The sequence below is a fragment of the Pipistrellus hanaki genome (assembly GCF_964339955.1).
Source record: "Pipistrellus hanaki genome assembly, chromosome: 16".
NCBI lineage: Eukaryota > Metazoa > Chordata > Mammalia > Chiroptera > Vespertilionidae > Pipistrellus > Pipistrellus hanaki.
This window is the reverse complement of record NC_140518.1, coordinates 30736748-30757453: the sequence shown is the minus strand read 5'-3', so window position 1 is coordinate 30757453 and position 20706 is coordinate 30736748. Positions and strand designations below refer to the sequence as shown.

Sequence of the window (20706 nt, the reverse complement as noted above, 5' to 3'; positions counted from 1 at the left end):
TAAATCCGAGTTAATAAATTTCTTGGCAGAGGCTTCCCCAGCTCCCCACAGCCCGGTAACAAGATGGATGGGGCAGGGAAGGAGCCAACGCAGTCATTTTGGTTTGGAATTACAGGCTAATAGATTCATTCATTTCCTGAAGCTGCTGTTGGCTGTCGCTTCCCCTCCCCCCACCACGAGTGGACTGGCTGTGGGGGCTGGGAGGCCAGGGAGCAGGCGGTCCCCGGGGAAACGAGAGCTTCCAGGATTTGAGGGGTCCTTCCTGGGACCTGAAGGGGATAGAGGGCAGGAAGGTTAGGGCCTAGACGGCTAGTGCTAGGGTCCTGGGTCACTTGTTCCGGGCAGACCTTTTCTGCCTTTTTTATGAGCCTCCAAAGAGCTGCCAGGAAGCAGCTGCCATTTATTTAGCTCGGGGTAAGCCTGAGCTGCAAAGACAGCCCTTTCCCTCATCTCCCCGGCCCCGAGCCGGACAGGCGGCTCCCTGAGGGGACCGGTCCTGGAACCCACTCCAGCAGGCGGCCCTGGCCTGGCATCCCCACGCCCCTCCCCTCGAAGGTGGCATGGGGAAGCATTCCGACTCACACTCAGACGGAGGCCCTCTGATCTGTCTTTGTGTCCGTCCAGCTGGAGGAGCAGCTGAGCCGCCTTCAGCGCGAGAAGAACGAGATCCAGAACCGGCTGGAGGAGGATCAGGAAGACATGAATGAGCTGATGAAGAAGCACAAGGCAGCGGTGGCTCAGGTACCCTGCCCAGGAGCGCCCACCACAGCCCGCGCCCCGGGCACTGGCCTCTTCCAAGGTCCCGGGCGCATCTCGGGAGCCGTTGCAGGGCCCGCGGTCCCGGGCATGCAGAGGACGGTGGAGTGGGGTACATTCGAGGGTCATGGAGGTTCCTGCTTCAGCACTCACTCCTCTCCCAGGCCTCCCGGGACCTGGCTCAGATGAATGACCTCCAAGCTCAGCTAGAAGAAGCCAACAAGGAGAAGCAGGAGCTGCAGGAGAAGGTGGGGACCGGGGCCTGCCGTGGGAGAGGGAGGGTGCCCAGATCACCGTACGTGGGGATGAAGCCCCACGCCCACGGGATAGCAAGCACGTCTCTCTGCCATCGGCCGTCCGCGGAGCAGCGTCGAGTGCAGGGAGAGCGAGGCTCGGAGCCACGTCGCCATAGCAGACGCTGTGGCTTCAGCTGCCTCATTTCACATTTCTCTTCCCTCCCTGCTCCTCGGCGTTCTCCTCGCCCTCCAAAGGGCTCAGTCTGTGCCAGTGCTGGGCCAGGTGGGGGATGCCTTTGGCTCAGAGCCCCATTCTTCCACCTCCCCTGCCATCCCTCCCTCCTCCCCCTCCCTCCTCCCTCCTCCCTCTGCCTTCTGGTCACCATGGTGATCTTTCCAGCCCCAGACTCTGCCCCCTCCCTTGTGGGCTCAGTTCCTTCTCCTCCTCCTGCTTCCCACCCCCCCAGCTCCAAGCCCTCCAGAGCCAAGTGGAGTTCCTAGAGCAGTCCATGGTGGACAAGTCCCTGGTGAGCAGGCAGGAGGCGAAGATCCGAGAGCTGGAGACGCGCCTGGAGTTCGAAAGGACCCAAGTGAAGCGGCTGGAGGTGGGTGCCCACTCCTCCCGGCCCGCAGTGGCCAGGCAGCGCTGCCCTGGCGGCTGGAGCCACACGTGCTGGGCAGGGCCGGGCAGGCCCGGGCACGCTCCTCAGGGGCCGCTGCCAAGCTGCCAGGCCAGCTGACGGGGGCGGTGCCTGCTCCCCTGCCCGCCCGGCCTGTTCTCCGGGCCCCGCGCTGCCTGCCTGCTTTACATTCTGTTTCCGTGCTTACTTTCTGCCAAGGGACCGGAGCAGCTTAGCTTTTCGTCTTCATATTTTCCTCCACCATGAGCTCCCCCCGCAGGTCCGCCGTGCTCGCTCGCTCTCCGGCAGGGTCATAAATATGCAGCGAGCGGCGCCACTTCTATGAGGCGGGAGTCTGTTCTCTCCTCTCGCGGCTCTCTCTTCCTCTCCCTTCCCTTTTTTTTTTTTTTACTCCCTTTTCCCCTCACTTCTTCCCACTCCTTCTCGCCTCTGCTTTTTCTCCTCGCATCATTTGTCTCCGTTTCGGCCCCATTCTTCTGCTCTTTGTATTTCTCTTCTCCCTAATCTCATTCCCCTTTCCTACCCCCTTCCTGTTTTTTGTTTTTTTTTTCCCTCCCCCCCCCCCATTCCTCCTCTATTTTTCATTTTCTTCCCTACTCCTTTTTCTGTTCACCTCTTTTCTTTTCTCTCTCTGTCTCTCTCTCCTTCCTCTCAACTGTAATCTCCATCAATCCTTTCTGTTCAGTGTCCCGGAGCAGCATGCTCCAGATCCCTCCCTTTCCGGCTGAGCGGGTAGGAAGAAAGAGGCAGGCAGCATTCTCCCTCCGGGTTTCCACCCCTCTCGCCCTGTTTCTACCTTCTCGTCCTTCTCGAGCTTGTAGGCACATGTCTGAGCACCCGCATTTCTCCGTGAGAACCGTGTTCACGTGCGGGTGCTGCGGGGCACCCCTGCCACCTTCCACCAACCCCTCATCGACGGAGCAGGCTCTAGGGTGGGGATGGAAACAGTGGCCGTGGGGCTGGCGGTGGGCATGGAGGGTGCCCTTGACCTAGGAAGGAGACTATGGCTGAACCTCCCGAGATGGGGTCACAGCCCGCAGGAGAGCTAGAGAGAGAAGAGACATAATCATAGTTGATGTTCTGCCTTCACATACAGGAAGGGTTAGGTGGGCTGCCTCAGGTCACAAAGCTGTCAAGGGCAGACGAGAGGCCCCGGTCTGGTGGATATGGGACAGACCTGCTATATTTGTCCCCTTTTTTCGTGGGCCCCAGCCCCTTTCCTCAGCTCTCTTCCATTTTCCCTCCTGCTCTGAAAGGCAGTATTGTGGTTTGGACGCACAGAATAGTAAACACAAATGGCCCTTAGAGATCACGGAGCCTCACGCCGTTATTTTACAGACACAGGGACCGAGAGGGGGCTGAGAGGCGGCGGCCCCGAGGCAGGCAGGGTGGAACCGGGGTCCTTCCCCCACCCGCTGCCCGATCTCCGGGCCAGCTCTTGCCCAGCACCCTGAGGCCCAGCAGGTGTCCACGTGTTCATGTTCCTGGGGAAGCGATGCCTCGGGCTTGGAGGGATGGCTTTGTGCTGGGAACCCGATGACTGCTAAGCCCCCTCCTAAGCTGGGGATTCTCAGCAAAGCCATTGACCTCTGGGCTCAGGAGGTAGCTTCTGGTGCTTCTGGGTTCCGGGTCTCTGAGGGAAGCCGCTGCTCTCGGAGGCCCCACACGTGGTGTCCGTGTGGACGGGCACAGGGTAGGCAGCCCTTGGTAGCGAGCACAAAGGGGAGAGATCCACCAGAGGACTTGTGTGCACACATATGAGCCTAACCAGTGGTCAAGGACAACAGGGGGTGTGGGGAGAGGACAAACATGTGATACCTTAATCAATAAAGAAATTTAAAAGAGAGAGAGAGAGAGAGAGAGAGAGAGAGAATGATGCTGCTGGCACCTGTCAGCTTCCAGAGTGCCTTCCCCTGCTTTACCCTCCTCGGTCCTGAAACAAACGACCCAGAGGGACGAGGTATTATTCTCCCGTTTTACAGAAAAGGAGGCCGCCGCCGAGACCGGTGTGGCTCAGTGGATAGAGCGTCGGCCTGCGGACTGAAAGGTCCCGGGTTCGATTCCGGTCAAGGGCATGTACCTTGGTTGCAGGCACATCCCCAGTAGGGGGTGTGCAAGAGGCAGCTGATCGATGATTCTCTCTCATCGATGTTTCTAACTCTCTGTCCCTCTCTCTTCCTCTCTGTGAAAAATCAATAAAATATATTAAAAAAAAAAAAAAAGAAAGAAAGAAAGAAAGAAAAGAAAAGAAAGGAAAAGGAGGCTGCCTCCCAGGGCGTTAGTTGCTGGCCCTCCTGTAAGTGGTGGAGCCGGAGTGGACCCCAGGCCTCCCGACTCCGGAGTTCCGTCCGCCACGGCCCTCTCTCTGCCTGGCTGACGGGCCCTCTCCCGCCTCCCTGTCCAGAGCCTGGCCAGCCGGCTCAAGGAGAACATGGAGAAGCTGACGGAGGAGCGGGACCAGCGCGCAGCAGCCGAGAACCGGGAGAAAGAGCAGAACAAGCGGCTGCAGCGGCAGCTCCGGGACACCAAGGAGGAGATGGGCGAGCTGGCGCGGAAGGAGGCCGAGGCGAGCCGCAAGAAGCACGAACTGGTGAGGCGCCCCACCCGGGCCCCAAGCCGGCAGCTCCCGGGGGGTGGGGAGGGATCCAAAGAAACCATGGTTTAGAGCACATGTGTCAAACACAAGGCCCGCGGGCCAAACCCAGCCCGCCAGGCCTTGCAATGTGGCCCGCACCGCGCTGTCATCACTGCACTCCGCTGTCAGTTTATGACATTGTCAGTTTATGACTGTTCAGTAAACCATTCGGCCCGCGATTTAGGCTGGATTTTAGATTTTGGCCCCTTCTCTGATTGAGTTCGACACCCCTAGTTTAGAGAATCGGAGGAGGAAAGAGGACAGTCCAGGATGACCTGAGGGCAGGCCAGAGGCCAAGGGTGGTCCTGGAGTCTCCATCGGGCGAGACTATGTGCAACAACTCAGCAATACCAAAGCCAAAGCCAAAAAAAAAGCCCTGTAGACTTGCACCCATGTGGCTCCTGCCTGGCCGGGCGAGCCTGGAAGTAGGCTTTCCGTGGGGCCGCTGGACGAGAGACCAGCCCTCCTGTGGACCGGACTCCCCACGTTCCCTCCTAGGAAATGGACCTGCAGAGCCTGGAGGCTGCTAACCAGAGCCTGCAGGCCGATCTAAAGCTGGCATTCAAGCGCATCGGGGACCTGCAGGCCGCCATTGAGGATGAGATGGAGAGCGACGAGAACGAGGACCTCATCAACAGGTGAGAGGGGCCCCTGGGGCAGCTGCAGGCGGCACGGAGGGAGGCCCTCCCGACCGGCCCTGGGCCAGGCTGCCGGCCTCCCTCCCCTCACTGCCGGACCCCAGCACGGGCCTGCCCTGCAGCAGCCGAGGGCAGAACGGGTGCTGCCTGGGTGAGACTCCTCCCCTCATCCTCGCAGTGCTCCCTCCCCAGGCCCCCCGGACCTGGCTGTCCGGCGCGGCCTGTTTGGGATGAGTTATTCTCCCGTTTAGCTGCATTTCCGATGGCGCCTGCCCGGCTCTGGGGAGCGCGGAGATTTAAGGGCCGCGGTGCCTTGTTACTGTGCCAGAGGTTTTCTCTCATAAAACCCACCCGAGGAACGGTTTAGACAGACAGAGAGATTTGTGGTCTCAGGCCGGGGAGGAAGTCATGAGGCAGGCAGACCGGCAGTCCGGGGCGTGGGGTGGTCAGGCCCCGGAGAGGCTCCGGAGGCTGCCCCCTCCCTGCCCGAGGGCCAGGGCCGCATCCTGCCGACAGGCCGGCCAGCCTCGGGGAGCCTGCTCCTCTGTGTCAGGGGGAAGGTGCCCGGACCTCCCACCGAGGGCAGCTCTGTCACTCCTCCTGCCCTCTGGGCTCGGCCAGCCAGGGCTGCCTCTTGCTGAGGAAAGAGGGGGTCCTCGGCTGAGGGGACCACCTTGGTTTGTCTGCTGATTTTTTTATTTTTTATTTATTTATTTTTTTTTCTTCTTCTGGTCCCCCGCCCACCACCTTCTTTCTGTTTCCAGTTTGCAGGACATGGTGACAAAATATCAGAAAAGAAAAAATAAACCGTGAGGACTGGAGCGCATGCGCTCTCTGCCTCTCCCGGCGTGGTGTCTAACCGCCCTAACACGGGCCCCCGATTGGCCTGCTGCATGACGCATGGGGACACACAGCCTCTCGCCTCTCCTCTGAGCTAGGCTCTCACGCTAACACTGCTGACTCTGACCTGCGGGGAGGGCAGGGCGGCAGGCCGGGGTGGCAATGAGGTGCGCTCCCCCAGGAAGGCTGGCCCGCCCGCCCGCCCTGGCGGGCAGGATGGGGGCTCCATCAGCGAGGAGAGCTCGGCCTCGGGAGGTGGTACCCACAGTTCCGCCTTCCTGAGCTCCAGCCCTCTCCCCTCTCGGAAACCAAGCCGATCTCCCTGGGGGAAAGTCTGTTTGGGATGGGCTTGTCCACATCCTGGGCTCCTGTGGAGCCTGGGCCGCCTGAGAGGAGCGGGTGTGTTTCGTTTTGAAAGGTCTGGCACCTCCGTTGGCAGACAAGGGCAGGAGGTGAGGGGCGTCTAGCAGTCACTTGTTTGGAGAAAGCATTCAGGCAGCTAATCACGGCCGCTCTGCCGTGGCCGGGGAAGGGAACGTGGCCAGATGTGTTTGCTTTACTCCCTGTGGGCTCACGGGGCAGAGGGAGGCCCTGGGCCTTGGGGCTGGTGGCAGGAAGCCCAGCAAGTCCACCCGCTCATCCTTCCCTTCGCTCCGGGCGGGAGCCGGACGGCAGGTGCAGATGCGCAGGCCTCCGGGCGGGCCCGGGGGACCCTCCGCCGAGTTGAGCCGGGCTGTTTTGGGGGAGATGGTTCTTTGAGCGAGACATTGGGTCTGCTCCCCCGCTCCCTCTCGCCTGGCAGGCCTCCTGCCCCGGCCAGGGCGGGCTGGCGGCAGTGCAGAGGGCTCCGTGAGCTAATGATAAATGTAATAGTGTGTAACAGTGATAGAGGGCCGCTGGAGCCCGGTTGTCACACACAATTAATATCCCCCGCCGTTCTGTCTCCGTTTGTTTGTTCCCCCGCGATTCGGCTCCCAGTTAACTAATAGCACATGAGCCCGGACATAAATTGTATTTGACACGAGGTTTAATTCCAACCATTTAAAATTTCAGCTGCCCCCTGAGCCTGCCTGCCCCCGGAGTTTGTTTACGGGCTTGATTATTTAAGGAAAAGAGCCCAAACATCATCTATATGCTGGAAACTACAGGGAAGGCGAGGGCGGGCAGGCAGGCCAGCGTCTCCACCGACGCGTCCTCCGAATTCGATGAGGAACATTTGTATTCTGGGCCCATGGCGTCTGTCCCCTCTGGGTAGCCGCCCCGCCATCCTTGGGCTGTAGGAGCTTCAAGGACTGATAAAATGTGCGTTTAAGATCATATTCTAAATCATGGCCAGGCACAGCACAACACATGGGTGCTTACACACACACACACACACACACACACACACACACACCTGCTTACACACACACACACACACACACACACCTGCTTACACACACACACACACACACACACACACACACACACACACCAGCGGGCACTCATGCAGGCGCACAAGGGCACGCAGTCCGGGCTGGGTTCCCGTTGATGGCAGCAAGGTGATGTGGCTCCTTCCTCCAGCAGCTCTGGGCCTCAGCTCCACGGTATCGAGCGAGCGTGCTAAGGCGGGCAGAAAAATAATGTTTCGATTTACTTAGAGATACAGTTGTTATTGCCATAACCTTAATGAAAGCAGTAAACAGCGCGGTATTAAGGGAGATTTATACAGAAACGCTTTTAACATGTAGACATAGATTTTGCGATGCATACAGCACCTCCTTTCTAAAGGCAATCAATATGGTTATGAACGGCGGTGATAAATTACCGGCTGCGAGGCCGGGGGAGGCGGCTTTCCGCGCGGGCATATAAATCAGGCGGTATTGGCATTCCGTGGGGCCCCTGCACCAACAGTAAATCTGCGGACGGGCACGGGGCTTGCATTAGCGGTTTCGGGGCTGTCTGCTAAACTCCTGTTTACCCGGGGCATCTGCCAGCCTCGTCTTTGTTATAATTCTGTATTTGACGGGAGCCCATAAAATAGGCCTTTTTATTCCCCTCCCCACGAGTCATGCTCTCTCACAGTCCCCAGAATAGAATCTGGTGGTTTTGTGTGTGTGTGTGTGTGTGTGTGTGGGAGTGTGTGTGTGTGTGTGTGTGTGTGTGTGAGAGTGTGTGTATACGTGTATGTGTACACGCGTGCATGCACACGCACACATGCCTGCCTGTGTGGCTATTTATTCAGGAACATAATTCAGGAACAGGGCTGCTCCCGTTGACACAGATGAAAGGAAATTTATATCAAGGAGAAATCCTGGCGTATCCGTAGCAGGGGAACGTGACAGGCAGGCATTTCGCAGAATCCTAGAAGCGTTCTCACTCAGAGGCAGTCTCTAAGCCCCTGCTGCTCTGTGAGGGGTCACCGTGACTCCAGCCTCAGCATTCGACTCGTCTGGGCTTTCCTGCCAATAGAGAGGGCCCTGGCCAGCTTGGCCAGCAGAAGCGCTGAGGGGCACGCACTGGAGGCTGAGGGGCGGGAGAGGAGATGTGGGGAGACAGGGCCCTGGCCTGGGACTTTCTGGGCCCGCCTGGACCACCAGGGTGCAACTTAAATCCTGGAGTTGCCGCCAGCTCCCTGGGAAATGCTGCTGTCCCCTCTTTTTCCTTTGTTTCCTGAGGCAGTCTCAAGGATGAGTCTGGGATATGGCCTCGAGGGCCCCATGTAGCATTGCCACCAGCTCAGGAGACCCCAGGTTCAAGGCAGCTTAAAGTCACAAAGAATCCCTTCTCTTTCCTGCCTCATGGCCAGCAGCCCAGCTCTTGCGATGAAGGCATGGAACATTACAGCAGCCAACGCTGCATTTTGGGGAGTGGGTAGATAAGAAATAGCAGAATAGGCCTCCAGGAGTAACTGACGGGCCCAGGACTCCTCTTTGTAACCAAGAGCAGCCCTTCCGGTGTGATGGATGGATGGATGGTCTCTTTCCTGGGCTGGTTTGCTGAACCGTCACACAGAGGGGAACGGAGGTGCCCCCGAACTCCGCAGGGTCGTGGTGGCTGCCCGGGTTCTGATGAACGGCGCGCTCTGTCTAACCTCTCTGTTCTCTCTGACTCACCGATGCGCATGCCAGCCTGCATCCCACCATCTTCCCCTCCCCCGCCCCCCAAGACACACCCGCTGCCCCCCCAGCCTCACCTCCCCCTCTGCTGCTCCTCCCACAGCGAGGGCGACTCGGATGTGGACTCGGAGCTGGAGGACCGGGTCGACGGGGTCAAGTCGTGGTTGTCGAAAAACAAGGGGCCCTCCTCCAAGGCCACTTCCGAGGACGGCAGCTTGAAGAGCTCCAGGTGAGCAAGGGGCCCCGAGCGGGGAGGAAAGGCCAGCCGTGCCCCGGCCGGGTGAGCAGCATGCCTTCGTCCGTCCCCGACAGGCTGGCCTCCCGCCACCCGCGTCCCGGGCGTGGCATGAGGGCGAGGGGCCTCGGCGCCCCCCGCAGGTGGAATGAGCACGGGAGGCAGGGTGTCTTCGCAGTCAGGGTCTGTGGTGCCCTTATTACTCCCGGGCATTATTTTCCTCCCCGGGCTTTGTTTTGGTGTAGGTTAAGGTGACCAGACGTCCCGCTTTTGGCGGGACAATCCCGATTTTTAACGATTTGTCCCGCGGCGTGACAAATTGTTAAAAATTTGTTAGTGTAGGTTTAACTTCATCCCCACTTACTCTTCCAACAAATGTGGACGGAACTGCCCAATAGTCTGGGGCCCGGCAGAGGGCTTAACAGGAGCAGCTGCAGCAAAGGCACCGGTCCTGCCTCCCCTGCCACAGCTACAGACACAGGGCCCTCTTTCTCTTCGCATTCTCTCCTTCCTCTGGCCTTTTTACTGCCCCCACCCACCACCCCATGCTTCTGTTCACGCCCATGGTGGGGGGCAGGGAGGCTTGCTCCCCTATTTCCTAGCCCATTCACAGTCTCCTGGTCAGACAGCTACTTCTGGCGTCCAGGGGGTCTGCCTTCCCCATCCCTCCCCTGCCAGCCAGCATGGCAGCAGGGAGAGCCATCCTTTGCTCCCACCCACCCTCCCTGTGCCCACTTCCCCCCTCCTCCCCAACTCAGAGCCGGCTCGTCCCACCGGCTTCCGAGACAGCAGGTGGGCTGGCAGAGAAAGGAATCCCTCTTCTCTGGCTCTCCAGAGGCCCCTTCCCAAGCCCAGCCCCTGGCCACCAGCGCCCGCGGCCCCCTCTAATTGATTTAATTTATGCGGCCGAGCAGCATTTTGTTATTACAGATAACGCCCCGCCTTCCCCGCCCCGCTGCCATTCACCACGGCGTGGCACGAGGCTCCAGGTAGTTGACAATGAAATAAATTGAACTAAACGTTTTAGAGGGGGAAAAGTGATGAAATAGAACAATAGTCTAATTTACATGACATTCTCCATGAAGCTATTTTCACTGACGCAAATTATTTTGCTTCATTTCCTCCCGACGCTCTCGCCGCCACTTTGCCAGGGCTGCTGCCGGTTTCTCTCCTCCTCCTCCTCCTGCCTCCTCCCTCCCCCCGTGTCTGCATTCTCTGGGTTTAATGCTTCTCTCTCTCTCTCTCTCTCTCTCTCTTTCTCTCTCTCTCTCTCTCTCTCTCTCTCTCTCTCTCTCTCTCTCTCTCTCTCTCTCTCTCTCTCTCTCTCATTCTCCCCTTGTGCCCCTAATCCACTATGGGTTCCCTCTTCCCCGGCCGCACCTCCTCCCTCAGAACGGCCCTCTGCGCCCTCGGGAAGGAGGGGAAGGAGGGCAAGGGGGCGGAGGAGCGGCCGGCCTCGGCCCTGAGCTCCCTGAGCTACCGGAAGAGGCTCGCCCTGAAGGACTCCATCGGGGGCACGGGGGACGCGGAGTCCCTCTTCAGCACCCTGAGCGAGCGGCCCGCCTCCCCCGAGCGGCCCCCGCGGAAGGCCCGCCCGGGCCCCCGGGGGCAGCCGGAGGAGCGCGGCTCCGTCTTCTCCGAGGTCGGGGGCCGCGCCAGCCGGGGGCTGGAGAAGCGGTGGGGCTCGGACTTCGACGGGGCCTCCACCGTCTCCGCGCCCGTCAGCCGGGCCTCCTCGGCCACGCGGGGCGGCGCGGGCGAGGACGGCGCCCGCTCCTCCCTGAGCGTCTCCCTGTCGGGCTCGCCCAGCTCCCGCCGCAGCGCCTCCCGGCTGGACGGCCTGCCCGGGGCCTTCAGCCCTTCCTGGAGCCGGGCCTCGGGCCTCGGCCGGGACAGCCCCGACTCCCGCCTGTCCCTGGGCCGCGGCTGCCTGGAGGAGTGGGACGACGGGGGCAGCGTGGCCCTGAGCGAGGCGCCCTCCCAGTACGGCCCGCCGTCGCTGGCCCGCAGCCTGTCGGTGCCGCCGCCACGCGCCTCCTCCTCCGCCACCGCCGCGGAGGAGCCTCTGGGCTCCGGCATCCGCCCCGCCAGCCGGCACTCCTACCTGGACCCGGACCTGGAGGCCGCCATCAACGAGGTGCTGAGCTACAAGCCCGTCCCGTTCCAGCGGACCAGCCTGGAGCCCGACTCCGAGGAGGACCGCAAGAGCATCCGGAGCGCCCAGCTGGGGTCCCCCGAGCCGGCCGCCAGCATCCGCCGCTCCGCCTCCGCGGCCGATGTCTCCCGGTCCCGGTCCCGCAGCCGCCGCAAGAGCCGGAGCAAGAGAAGGAGCCGCTCCAGCTCCAGCGCCAGCTCCAGCTCCAGCTCCAGCTCCGAGGACTCCTCGGGGCACAGGCGGCGGCGGAAGAAGGGGCGCTCGAGAAAGAGCAAGAAGAAGTCCAAGTCGAGGAGAAAGAGAGCGGAGGAGTCCGAGTCGGAGTCCTCGTCGTCCAGTGGCTCCACGGTCTCGGGCCACAGCCGCTCCAGCGTGAAGAAGGGGCCCGCCGCGGACAGCGAGGAGGCGGGGCAGGCGCCCCCGCCGTCTCGGAAGGAGGAGAAGAAGCGTAAGAAGGAGGTGGACAGCCTGATGATGCGGTACCTGTACCGGCCCGAGAGCGACTAGAGCAGTAGGTGGCACCTGGCGTGGAGTGCAGCATGGCGTGTGCCCCTCCGTGTGAACTAACGTGCTCCCGCCGCCACCCAGGCCGTCCTGCGTCCCCCACGGGCAGGCCTGGCCTCAGAGGGCCTCCCGGCCGCCCGGAGAGCAGAGGCCCGCTCGGCTGGTTAGTCAGTGGGAGTCCTGAGTCCATCGGCGGATCGTGCAGACGATGCCAATCACAGCTCCGCTTACCGTGTCCTTCCTTCCCTGGGCCAGGCACCCTCCCAGGCACCTTGCACGTTTTATTCACTTAATCCTCCCACTAACCCCATAGTAAAGGTCTGATTAGCCCTATTTTATAGACTCAGGGAAGCCGGGGCTCAGGGAAGTTCAGTCGCTTGCCAAGGTCACGCAGCCAGGAGGTGATAGTGCCAGGATCTGAATGGAGGCTATTCAACGTGTCTTTAACAGCCCAAGGCGGGGCACATGGGCCACGTGTTTACCGGGCAGCACGCCTACAGGAGCTCTCGCCTGTGGCCCCCACAGGCTAGGCCCACCCTGGCTGACCTCTGGTCTGGATGGGTGCATTCGTGGCCACCAGCTCTCATGGGGCCTTCTGCTCAGCTATCCCCTGCCCTGCAATGCCACCTTCCTCCCTGGCATTGAGATCCTGGCTCTCAAGCCGAGGAGTGCAAGGCGCACCCCCACCCCCATGGTTCTGCACCCTGCGGCAGACCCGGAGATGCCTGGCTCTCCTCCCACCCGAAGCCCACGCATGGGCGTCACCTCACCTCCGCTCTCCTTGTGTGAAGTTTTAATGAGTAAAAATTAGCAGCTGCTGAGTGACAGCCCCTTCCCGGCTTTCCCGCCTCCCCTGTCCTCTCCCTGTGGGGAGGGAGAGCCAGCAGTCAGGCCTTCTCTGCCCACACCCCCGCCTCGGAAGGGAGGCAGAGGCTGACTCACTGGAATCCCATTGTTGCCCCTTCGTTGCCCTGGCGGGTGGTGACATTTGGATCACCCTGCCTGCGTGAAGCCGGTTCCGGCATGGCTCCCTCCCAGGGCGAGCTTGCTGCTTCCCGGGAGGCCTGGCCCCAGAGCGCGGCCCCCTGAGGCCCGGCGTTTGTTTCCTGGGTGCACGGACTAACACACACCAGCGCATGCGTGTGGGCTCGTGCAGGGGAGCAGCTGACAAGCACGCTGACTTTGTCCCTTGGATGCCGGAGGGACCACGCTTGGTTTTAAGGAACGGAGCAAGTGGAAGTGAATGGTACCCGAAGCTGTTTGGAGATGGGCGATGGGATGGGATTGGGAGGGATGGGCTGGGGAAGATGGAACTTGAACCCAACCAGGCTCGTAGCCAACTCAGATTCCTTGGGCCCTGGGCTGCTCTGAAACCAAGCCATTGGGCTCAGCGCTGCTGTCGCGCCCCCCGGTGGCAGGCGGGTGTAGGTGCTCTGGGAAGGGCGGGAAGTGTCTCGGTTGCAGGGAGGAGCCATGACAGCTCCATATCGAGGAAGGACGGGAGTCCTAATAGGTCTGCCCCCTCAGCCGCCCTGTGGGGAGGGAGGTGAGGAAAGCAGCGAGGGCCAGGCCCCTCTGGGCACTGCCCCTGCAGAGGGAGGCCGTCCCACACTGGCCAACAGCGTGGATTTCAGACCCCGTGGGTGCTCTCAGCCCATCGTCGCCCTCGACTCCCCAGCCAGCCAGAACAAAAGCACAGAAAACCTGCTCCTTCCCCCCGCAGCCGCCAGCGCGGCTCCTCATGTCCGTCGGGAACACAGGAGTAGTTCTGAAACCCTACCCGCCACCACCTCTATGGAGGACTGTGTTCGCTGCGGGGAGAGCGGGCACCGAGCCACCAGCCCGCCAACCAATACAGAGCCGCGAGGCCAGGGCCAGGCGAGGGAGACCTGGTCGGACTCGGCATGTCCTGGCTTTGGGTGGATAAACTGCCAGGAGTGGGGGCGGGGCAGGGTGGGGGCTTAGCTTCCCATCTGGCGGTGGCAGGGACCGGCGAGGATTCAGAACACGGATGCATCCAAAGGCGAGGGGAGGAGGCTGCCGCCCGGGCTCGCCCAGCAGGAATTAGCTTATGTACCAAATTGTTTGTGACAGCGTTGAGCAGGAGACAGTGGCTTGTGAGGAGGAAAGCTTTTTAAACAATTTGGTTAAAATGTTCAAATTGCCAGCCCTGACTCTTGCCCCCGGGGAGGGGGCTGGCTGCCTGCTGTAGGCTCTCTGGCAGCTGTGGCCCCACAAGCCATGGAGGAGAGTGGCTAAAGGGCACCCAGGGTAGGAGCCAGGGCGTCTTGTGGCCCCACAGAGCAGGGATGAGAGGCGTGGAGTTACACACACACACACACACACACACACACACACAAACACACACCAGCAATCGGGTGGAACAGTTGAAACCTGGCTGTCATTTTGCCAGGGTCTGCCTGGCCCGCCCGGCAGTGTGGGGGTGGGGGCTGCAGCCCCCTCTGAGAAGAGGTGAGAGTGGGAAGGAGCACCCCAGGCTCTCCAGCAGCACCCAGTGAGCATCCGGATGTCAGCCCCCACCTCTGCCCGCAAATAACCCCACTGCCTTTTCACAAAGCCGGTCCTTCCTTTGCCTAACAGCAGACCTTAGCATTGGATGCCCAGAAATTGTGTCTTTTAAAAAAATGAAAATAAAACCCACTAATTTAGAATTCAAGCAATCCAAACACTAAAATAACCCCAGGGGTTTATTTTTATTTTTTTTTCTACGTTGCGTAGTCGTCATTGGCCTTTATCATTTTGTCCCTGAGACACCCCAGAGTCCTTAAGTGCCTTTGGCCCATCACCGTAAGACTCATTTGTGTGCAGGCTAGTTTGTATTAAATGTGTTTTGTGCTATTGTGATTCCGTTAAAAATGGTAATTCATTCATGAGAAATACGATAACTATTAAGCGGACTGCCCCATTCCTGAGCCACTTTGCATAATTGAACATGTATTTTATCAGGCTGTTCCTTCTCCCCAGGGAAGGATAGAGAGCGAGAGAGAGAGAGCTCGCGCGCGCCCTGGCTTTACACACACCCTGGGCTCTCACCCCTCCAGCGGGAGAAGTCCGGTTTGGTCTTGTTTTCTCCTTGGGTCACCCGATCTAGTGGCAAGGCTTTGAGGTCTAAGAGTCCCAGGCTGAGATTCACACACTGGCTGTGTGACCTTGGGCTAGAGGCTCCATGTCTTTGAACCAGCTTTCTCGTGGCTTTGCAGGGGTTATTGTGACGATAGCATAGCATATCCAGAGCGCCCAGGAGAGCGCCTCACTCACAGGAAGTCCTCTGTGGCCAAATCCTTCCTTCGCCGCCGAATGCAGTGCATCCATGCAGAGCTGCTGCTTGCTCCTTTGGTTTGGGGGTAGAGCTTTGCAAGGACTGGTAAACCAGGCCCCTCCTCCGATTCTGAGAGTCTTAGGCAGAGAGATCACAAGTCCCGTTCAGCCCAGTGGAAGCTCTCCAGGACCTGGAGGCAGGGCAGGGACCCGCTGGGTGCAGGGCACTGGTAGGGGTGAAGCCATGCTGAGCTGCATTTTCTCCAAGAAAATTGACATTATAGTGCCCTTGCACTGGCAGAGGCAGTGGAGGTGGGGGGTGGGGTAGGGGAAGGCTTTGGGGAAAAAAAAAAAAGGATACTGGACCTGGAAGATGGGTTCCATCCTTGCTGGGTGCCCTGAGCTTGCTCCATCCAGGGTGATGCATCTTGGTGGGGGCGGATATAGGGGGAGGCTCTCAGTGGCCTGATGAAAGCTCTCTGGGGTTGGGTTATGGTACCAAGAGAGGGACATCTGTGCCACCCTGAGACAGAGGTCTTGCCAGCTTCTACATCCTGAGTCTCCATTCCTTATGGTAGGTCGATGATGCCATGGTCAAGGGCAGACATCCTCACAGGCCTCAGGAAAACCTGATAGCAGAAAGGGTTCGGATCTGGGAGTGTTCCGTGGGTAAAGGCCCTCCTTCTTGGAATCTTTTCAGGGTTAATTATACCTGAGACAAGCTGTAGTCATGTGATCACCAGACCTTTAGCCTCCACATCCGTGTGGTCCATGGACTGCCTGCAGCAGAGTCTTCTGGAAAGGGAGTTGAAAATGCAGAATTCCTGGGTCCCACCCAAGAGCTAGCGAATCAGAATTTCTCAGGGGAAGGGCCCAGGAATCAGCAGCTGGTCCTTAGCCATCAAGTCTGAGTGAGACCCACTGCTCTACGGCAACGCTCTCCTTGGAGTTTTCCAAGTTTTCGGAGTCAAGACCATGTGCTCCTTTCTCTTACTACTCTTGAAGACCTTCTGGGGAAGCCAGGGAATCCATGTGTGGCTTTTGGGGAGGGCTCTGACAGCTTTGGGGGAGGTGGGGGTTCTCCCCAGGACTAAAGGCTGTGGAGCTGGAGATTAGGAATATCATTCCTCTGTGACCTCATTCCTCTCTCCCTGCAGCCCCACCAGCTACTGGAAGTCCCTTCCCCCTGACCGGTCAGATGAAGAGCACGACCCTGTTGACAGCACCTCCAGGCCCCGACACTCCCACAGCTACCCGAGTGACAGCGACACAGAGGCCAAGCCAGCGGAGACCGACGCGTAGCCCCCCACCCCGGGGGCTGCTGCCGCCATGGCGCCTCTCCCAGGAAAGAGCGGGGCGCAGGTCTCCCCACCCGACTGCTGATCTGCAGGAGACGCACCTGACCCTCTGGGGTCAGGCTGTGGGGTCTGATGTCCTCACATGGAAGAGGTGGGGGAAGAGGAGTTTCTGATAAGAGAACTTTTTGCTCCTTCCGCCTCCAACATGCCACCCTTTTGGCTTCGACCTTGGGCCACGGTGGGCAGTGGCAGGTGGCTTAGCACTGCACGGAGCCAGCAAGTCGACCTCCATCTCAGCCCGCTCTGCTCAGGGACGGTGGACAGCTCGCCTACGGGGACAGTTCTCGGTGGCTGGGTCCGTGGGGCGGAGTTGGGGGCTGGAACAGCGATTCCTCCCCCCTGGCTTGGGGCGAGGGCTTTCCCTTCTCAGTGCCTGCTGTCTTTTTACTTTTTAATTTAAATACCCAACCTCTCCATCACAGCTGCATCCCCGAGGGCGACAGCTGGGGCCCCAGGACGACTGGGGGAATCCCGTCTCCGCGTTCACTCCGGAGAGCAGCCCTTTCTCCGCGCAGCTGGAGAGACGGCTCGGCAGAGCCTCCAGGTGCTTCTGGGTTTGGACTGAGCCAACCCACGTAGACAGGGGTGCATTCGTACCATCCGGGGCATCCAGCCCCTCCTCCCCGCGAGCTCGTCAGTGTGTTAAGTGCAATGATGACCTATTTAAAAGTAAACCCATTCCGCCTACGCCAGCCTGGGGCCTCACCGAGCACCGTCTCCCTCCCGCTCTGTCCGAGCTGCCTGGGCCAGAAGCTCAACCTGAGAGGGAAGGCCTTTGGGTCGAGGACTTGTGATCAGAAAAACTAAAGCTGCAAGTTTTGGTCAGTCCTGATACGTATTAGACACGGGTCCTCACCCTGTGTCCTGAGCCTAAGTCATTTTTCTTCCAATCACCCTGTCCCCCCACCTCACCCCGAAACACACACACACTTCTCCTAGACTTGACAACATGCGGCCTGACAGTCCTAGCCCCGGCCCGAAAGGTCATCCCTCCGACATCACCAAACTCGGGGGCCCAAGGGCAGTGCCCGGCGCCGCTGCCATCTGCTATCCCCTCTCCTCTCCTGCAATTGGTTTGTATTCATTTGGGCTGTGCTCTCTCTTCCCTGGTTACCTGATGTATGGAAATAAATGTCCTTTTCCTCCTGGCTCTGCCCGTTTTTCTGCCTGTTCCATGGGGTAGCGGAGTCGGGATTCTGGTGGGGACCTGGGGGCGTCTCCCACCTCAGACCATTCAGACCAAGGCCGCTCGGAGAGCTTGGCAGGTCCTTTGGGGCAGGTGAGGCAGAGATGATCGGTCCACGGAGATGCAAGCCCACCTGTCATTTGAAGAGCCTGTGCGTTGTGATTGAGGTTGGCACAGCTCCTAGGCCTCCTCCTCCCCTGGCCTCTGCTTGGACATGCTGAGGTCCCTCTGCTAAGTCTCACCAAGTGCAGAGATCCTGCCTGCTCTAACGCTTTGTTGTTGTTAAGGAATACAAGCCCTTTGTATTAGAATTTTAAAAATTCCATGTTAGTCATTCCAAAGAAGACTTTTTGCTCAAAACTTGGCAGAACTCTGTCCAGCCCCGTGGACCACAGGGCAGTCTGAGCAGGCTGGGGCTTCCAGTGTCTCTGCCTTCTGCCCTGGTTGACACGTGGTCTCCTCACTGAAGCCAAGAAGCAGTTCCTGCAGAAGGACTAGAAGAAAATGGATTACACCTCCTCCTCTACTTTCTGTAATGTGACCACGTATAAGCCTCCTCCTTTTACACTTGATCTTAGCCAAAAGGCCGAGAAGCGATAAGCCTCCTCCTTTTATACCTTCTGAAATGTGACTGGTTATAATCCTCCTCCTCCTCCTCTACCTTCTGTAATGTGACCGGTTATAATCCCTGCACCCATGACAGGTTTGTACAGCTGGTTGACCTGGCTCCCCTGGTCTGGACAGGTAAGCAGGAAAGAGTACCAGACAGCTCTCTCTAATGCTGAGGTTCCAGTGACATCAGCTACCTAGAAAGGGTCAAGAAAGAGAAGGGGGGAGAAAAGTCTCCCCCAAAATGAGTGGGAGAGAAGTGTAAAATGGATCCCTCTCAAACTTGAGACTGCCTCTCTGCACTTCCCCCCAGGGTTGAACAGAGAAGGTAGTAAAAGTTATTTTTTATATGCCTTTTTCTTAAACGACTGGTTCCTCATGTTCAGTTCCATCACATCTTTTACTCCTGTTTGCATAGACCTTGGTGCGTTTTTTGTTCTCAGGAACTAGTATGACAAAGTCCCTGCCACCTACAGACAAGATCCCAATTCTGTTCACACTCACGGACCCAGGTCTCTGGTTAACTGGAAAGTCCAGCATCAATCTCCAATAGGCTGGCCTGGGACAGAGGGCTTCATTCGATTCAGAAAACTTACAATATTTATTGATTTTTACAGAGAGGAAGGGAGAAAGATAGAGAGTTAGAAACATCGATGAGAGAGAGTCATCGATCAGCTGCCTCTTGCACACCCCCTACTGGGGATATGCCCACAACCAAGGTACATGCCCTTGACCGGAATCGAACCCGGGACCTTTCAGTAACCAAACCGACGCTATATCCATTGAGCCAAACCGGTTTTGGCACATTATTCATTTATTAATTGACTCTAACAGTCAATTATATTATCCATCCACTCAACAAATATTTCATAACTGCTTGCTATAGTCTAGGTCAATGGTCGGCAAACTCATTAGAGCCAAATATCAACAGTACAACGATCAAAATTTCTTTTGAGAGCCAAATGTTTTAAACTTAAACTTCTTCTAACATCACTTCTTCAACATAGACTCGCCCAGGCCATGGTATTTTGTGGAAGAGTCACACTCAAGGGGCCAAAGAGCCGCATGTGGCACGAGAGCCACAGTTTGCCAACCATGGGTCTATGCACTATTCTAAGTGCTGGGAATGGATGATACTCTTTTTTAAAGCAGATATTCTAACTGAGAAGTTAGACACAAAATACTAGTATGTATTGCACTTGCCAATATGTGCAAGCTCTGGGTGAATAGAGAGGAGCAAGTCATAGTGTTTGTCCTCCAGGGGCTCGTGAATTAGGGCTAGATGTAATAGGACAAAAGAGTTGCTTTGAGCATATTATGAGCAGAGACACTCACTGAGGAGGTGGAAGCATTAGGAAGGTTTCTAAAAGGAGGTAGTAGCTCTAACTGGTTTGGCTCAGTGGGTAGAGCATTGGCCTGCGGACTGAAGGGTCCCAGGTTCGATTCCAGTCAAGGGCATGTACGTTGGTTGTGGGCACATCCCCAGTGGGGAGTGTGCAGAGGCAGCTGATCATTGTTTCTCTCTCATCGATGTTTCTGACTCTCTATCCCTCTCCCTTCCTCTCTGAAATCGGTAATTTTAAAAAATAAAATATATTTTTAAAAATAAAAAATAAATAAAAGGAGGTGGTATTTGCCCAGCTAGCATGGCTCAGAGGTTGAACATCTACCTATGAACCTGGAGGTCACCATTCCATTCCCGTCAGGGCACATGCCCGGGTTGCCGACTCAATCCCCAGTGTGGGGTGTGCAGGGGGAAGGTGATCAATGATTCTTTCTCACCATTGGTGTTTCTATCTCCCTCTCCCTTCCTCTCTGAAATCAGTAAAAATATATTTTAAAAAGCAAAGGGAGCTGGTATTTGAGCTGGGGTGGGGAGCAAGAATAGCATCTCCACAGGCAGGTATTTATTGCTGGGACAAGTATGCGCAGAAGAAAGAACTCGAGCAAAGACTGAGGCAAGGATAGAGACGTGGTGGGAAACACATGACCAATGCTTCTCCGAGCTCTAGCAAAGCTTCTTGGCCAGGGAGCTGGGCTCCGGGCTGGGAAGGAGGCGATCCCCTCAGCACCAGTTCCCTGGGGGAGCCCAGGGGCCTGCAGGAGCATCCAGGCCCTGCTGCATTGTGGGTGCGCCTTCAGCACCCCGAAAGCTCCTGCCCTCACCTGCTCCTCGAAGTAGCTCTGGTCCCTAAGTTGTGATTCCCACCAACTGATAGCAAATCTGTCCCTGTGCCAAGTTCAAAGCCATCTCGATAGATCCTCCTCTCTAATCTCAGCCCCTCAGGATCGCTCTGACTCTTGGACAAGAGGCATTGGGCGAGGACCAAAGCTCGGTGAGGCTCCCCACGCTGCATGGAGACAACAGCGGCATGAAGTGACCCTCCCCCTCCCCCACCGACTACCCCCTTCTGTCCTGTGTCCTCTTGGCAAATGATACCAGTTGTCCTTCCCCCCATGCCCCGCCCCTATGCCTGGTGGCACAGACACTTAGCGATTTGCTCCTTAATTGTCCCCCAGCTAGGCTGCGCAGATG

At 58.2% G+C, this 20706-nt stretch overlaps 1 protein-coding gene across 17 annotated transcripts in view; it reads left to right on the top strand.

The window, feature by feature from the left end:
* MYO18A (myosin XVIIIA) overlaps nucleotides 1-17523 on the top strand; it is a 102923-nt gene extending 85400 nt beyond the window's left edge. For 10 of the 17 annotated variants that reach the window (XM_084862812.1, XM_084862811.1, XM_084862800.1 and 7 more), the window contains 9 exons: nucleotides 625-741; nucleotides 921-1004; nucleotides 1460-1597; nucleotides 4038-4223; nucleotides 4767-4906; nucleotides 5671-5715; nucleotides 8948-9073; nucleotides 10472-11745; nucleotides 16175-17523. In XM_084862812.1, the coding sequence (XP_084718938.1) occupies nucleotides 625-741; nucleotides 921-1004; nucleotides 1460-1597; nucleotides 4038-4223; nucleotides 4767-4906; nucleotides 5671-5715; nucleotides 8948-9073; nucleotides 10472-11741 (2106 nt within the window). In that variant the 3' untranslated portion in view covers nucleotides 11742-11745; nucleotides 16175-17523. The remainder of the gene's footprint in view (nucleotides 1-624; nucleotides 742-920; nucleotides 1005-1459; nucleotides 1598-4037; nucleotides 4224-4766; nucleotides 4907-5670; nucleotides 5716-8947; nucleotides 9074-10471; nucleotides 11746-16174) is intronic. The other 7 variants (XM_084862807.1, XM_084862806.1, XM_084862801.1 and 4 more) reach the window with 3 other exon arrangements.
* The last annotated feature ends 3183 nt before the right edge of the window (nucleotides 17524-20706 follow it).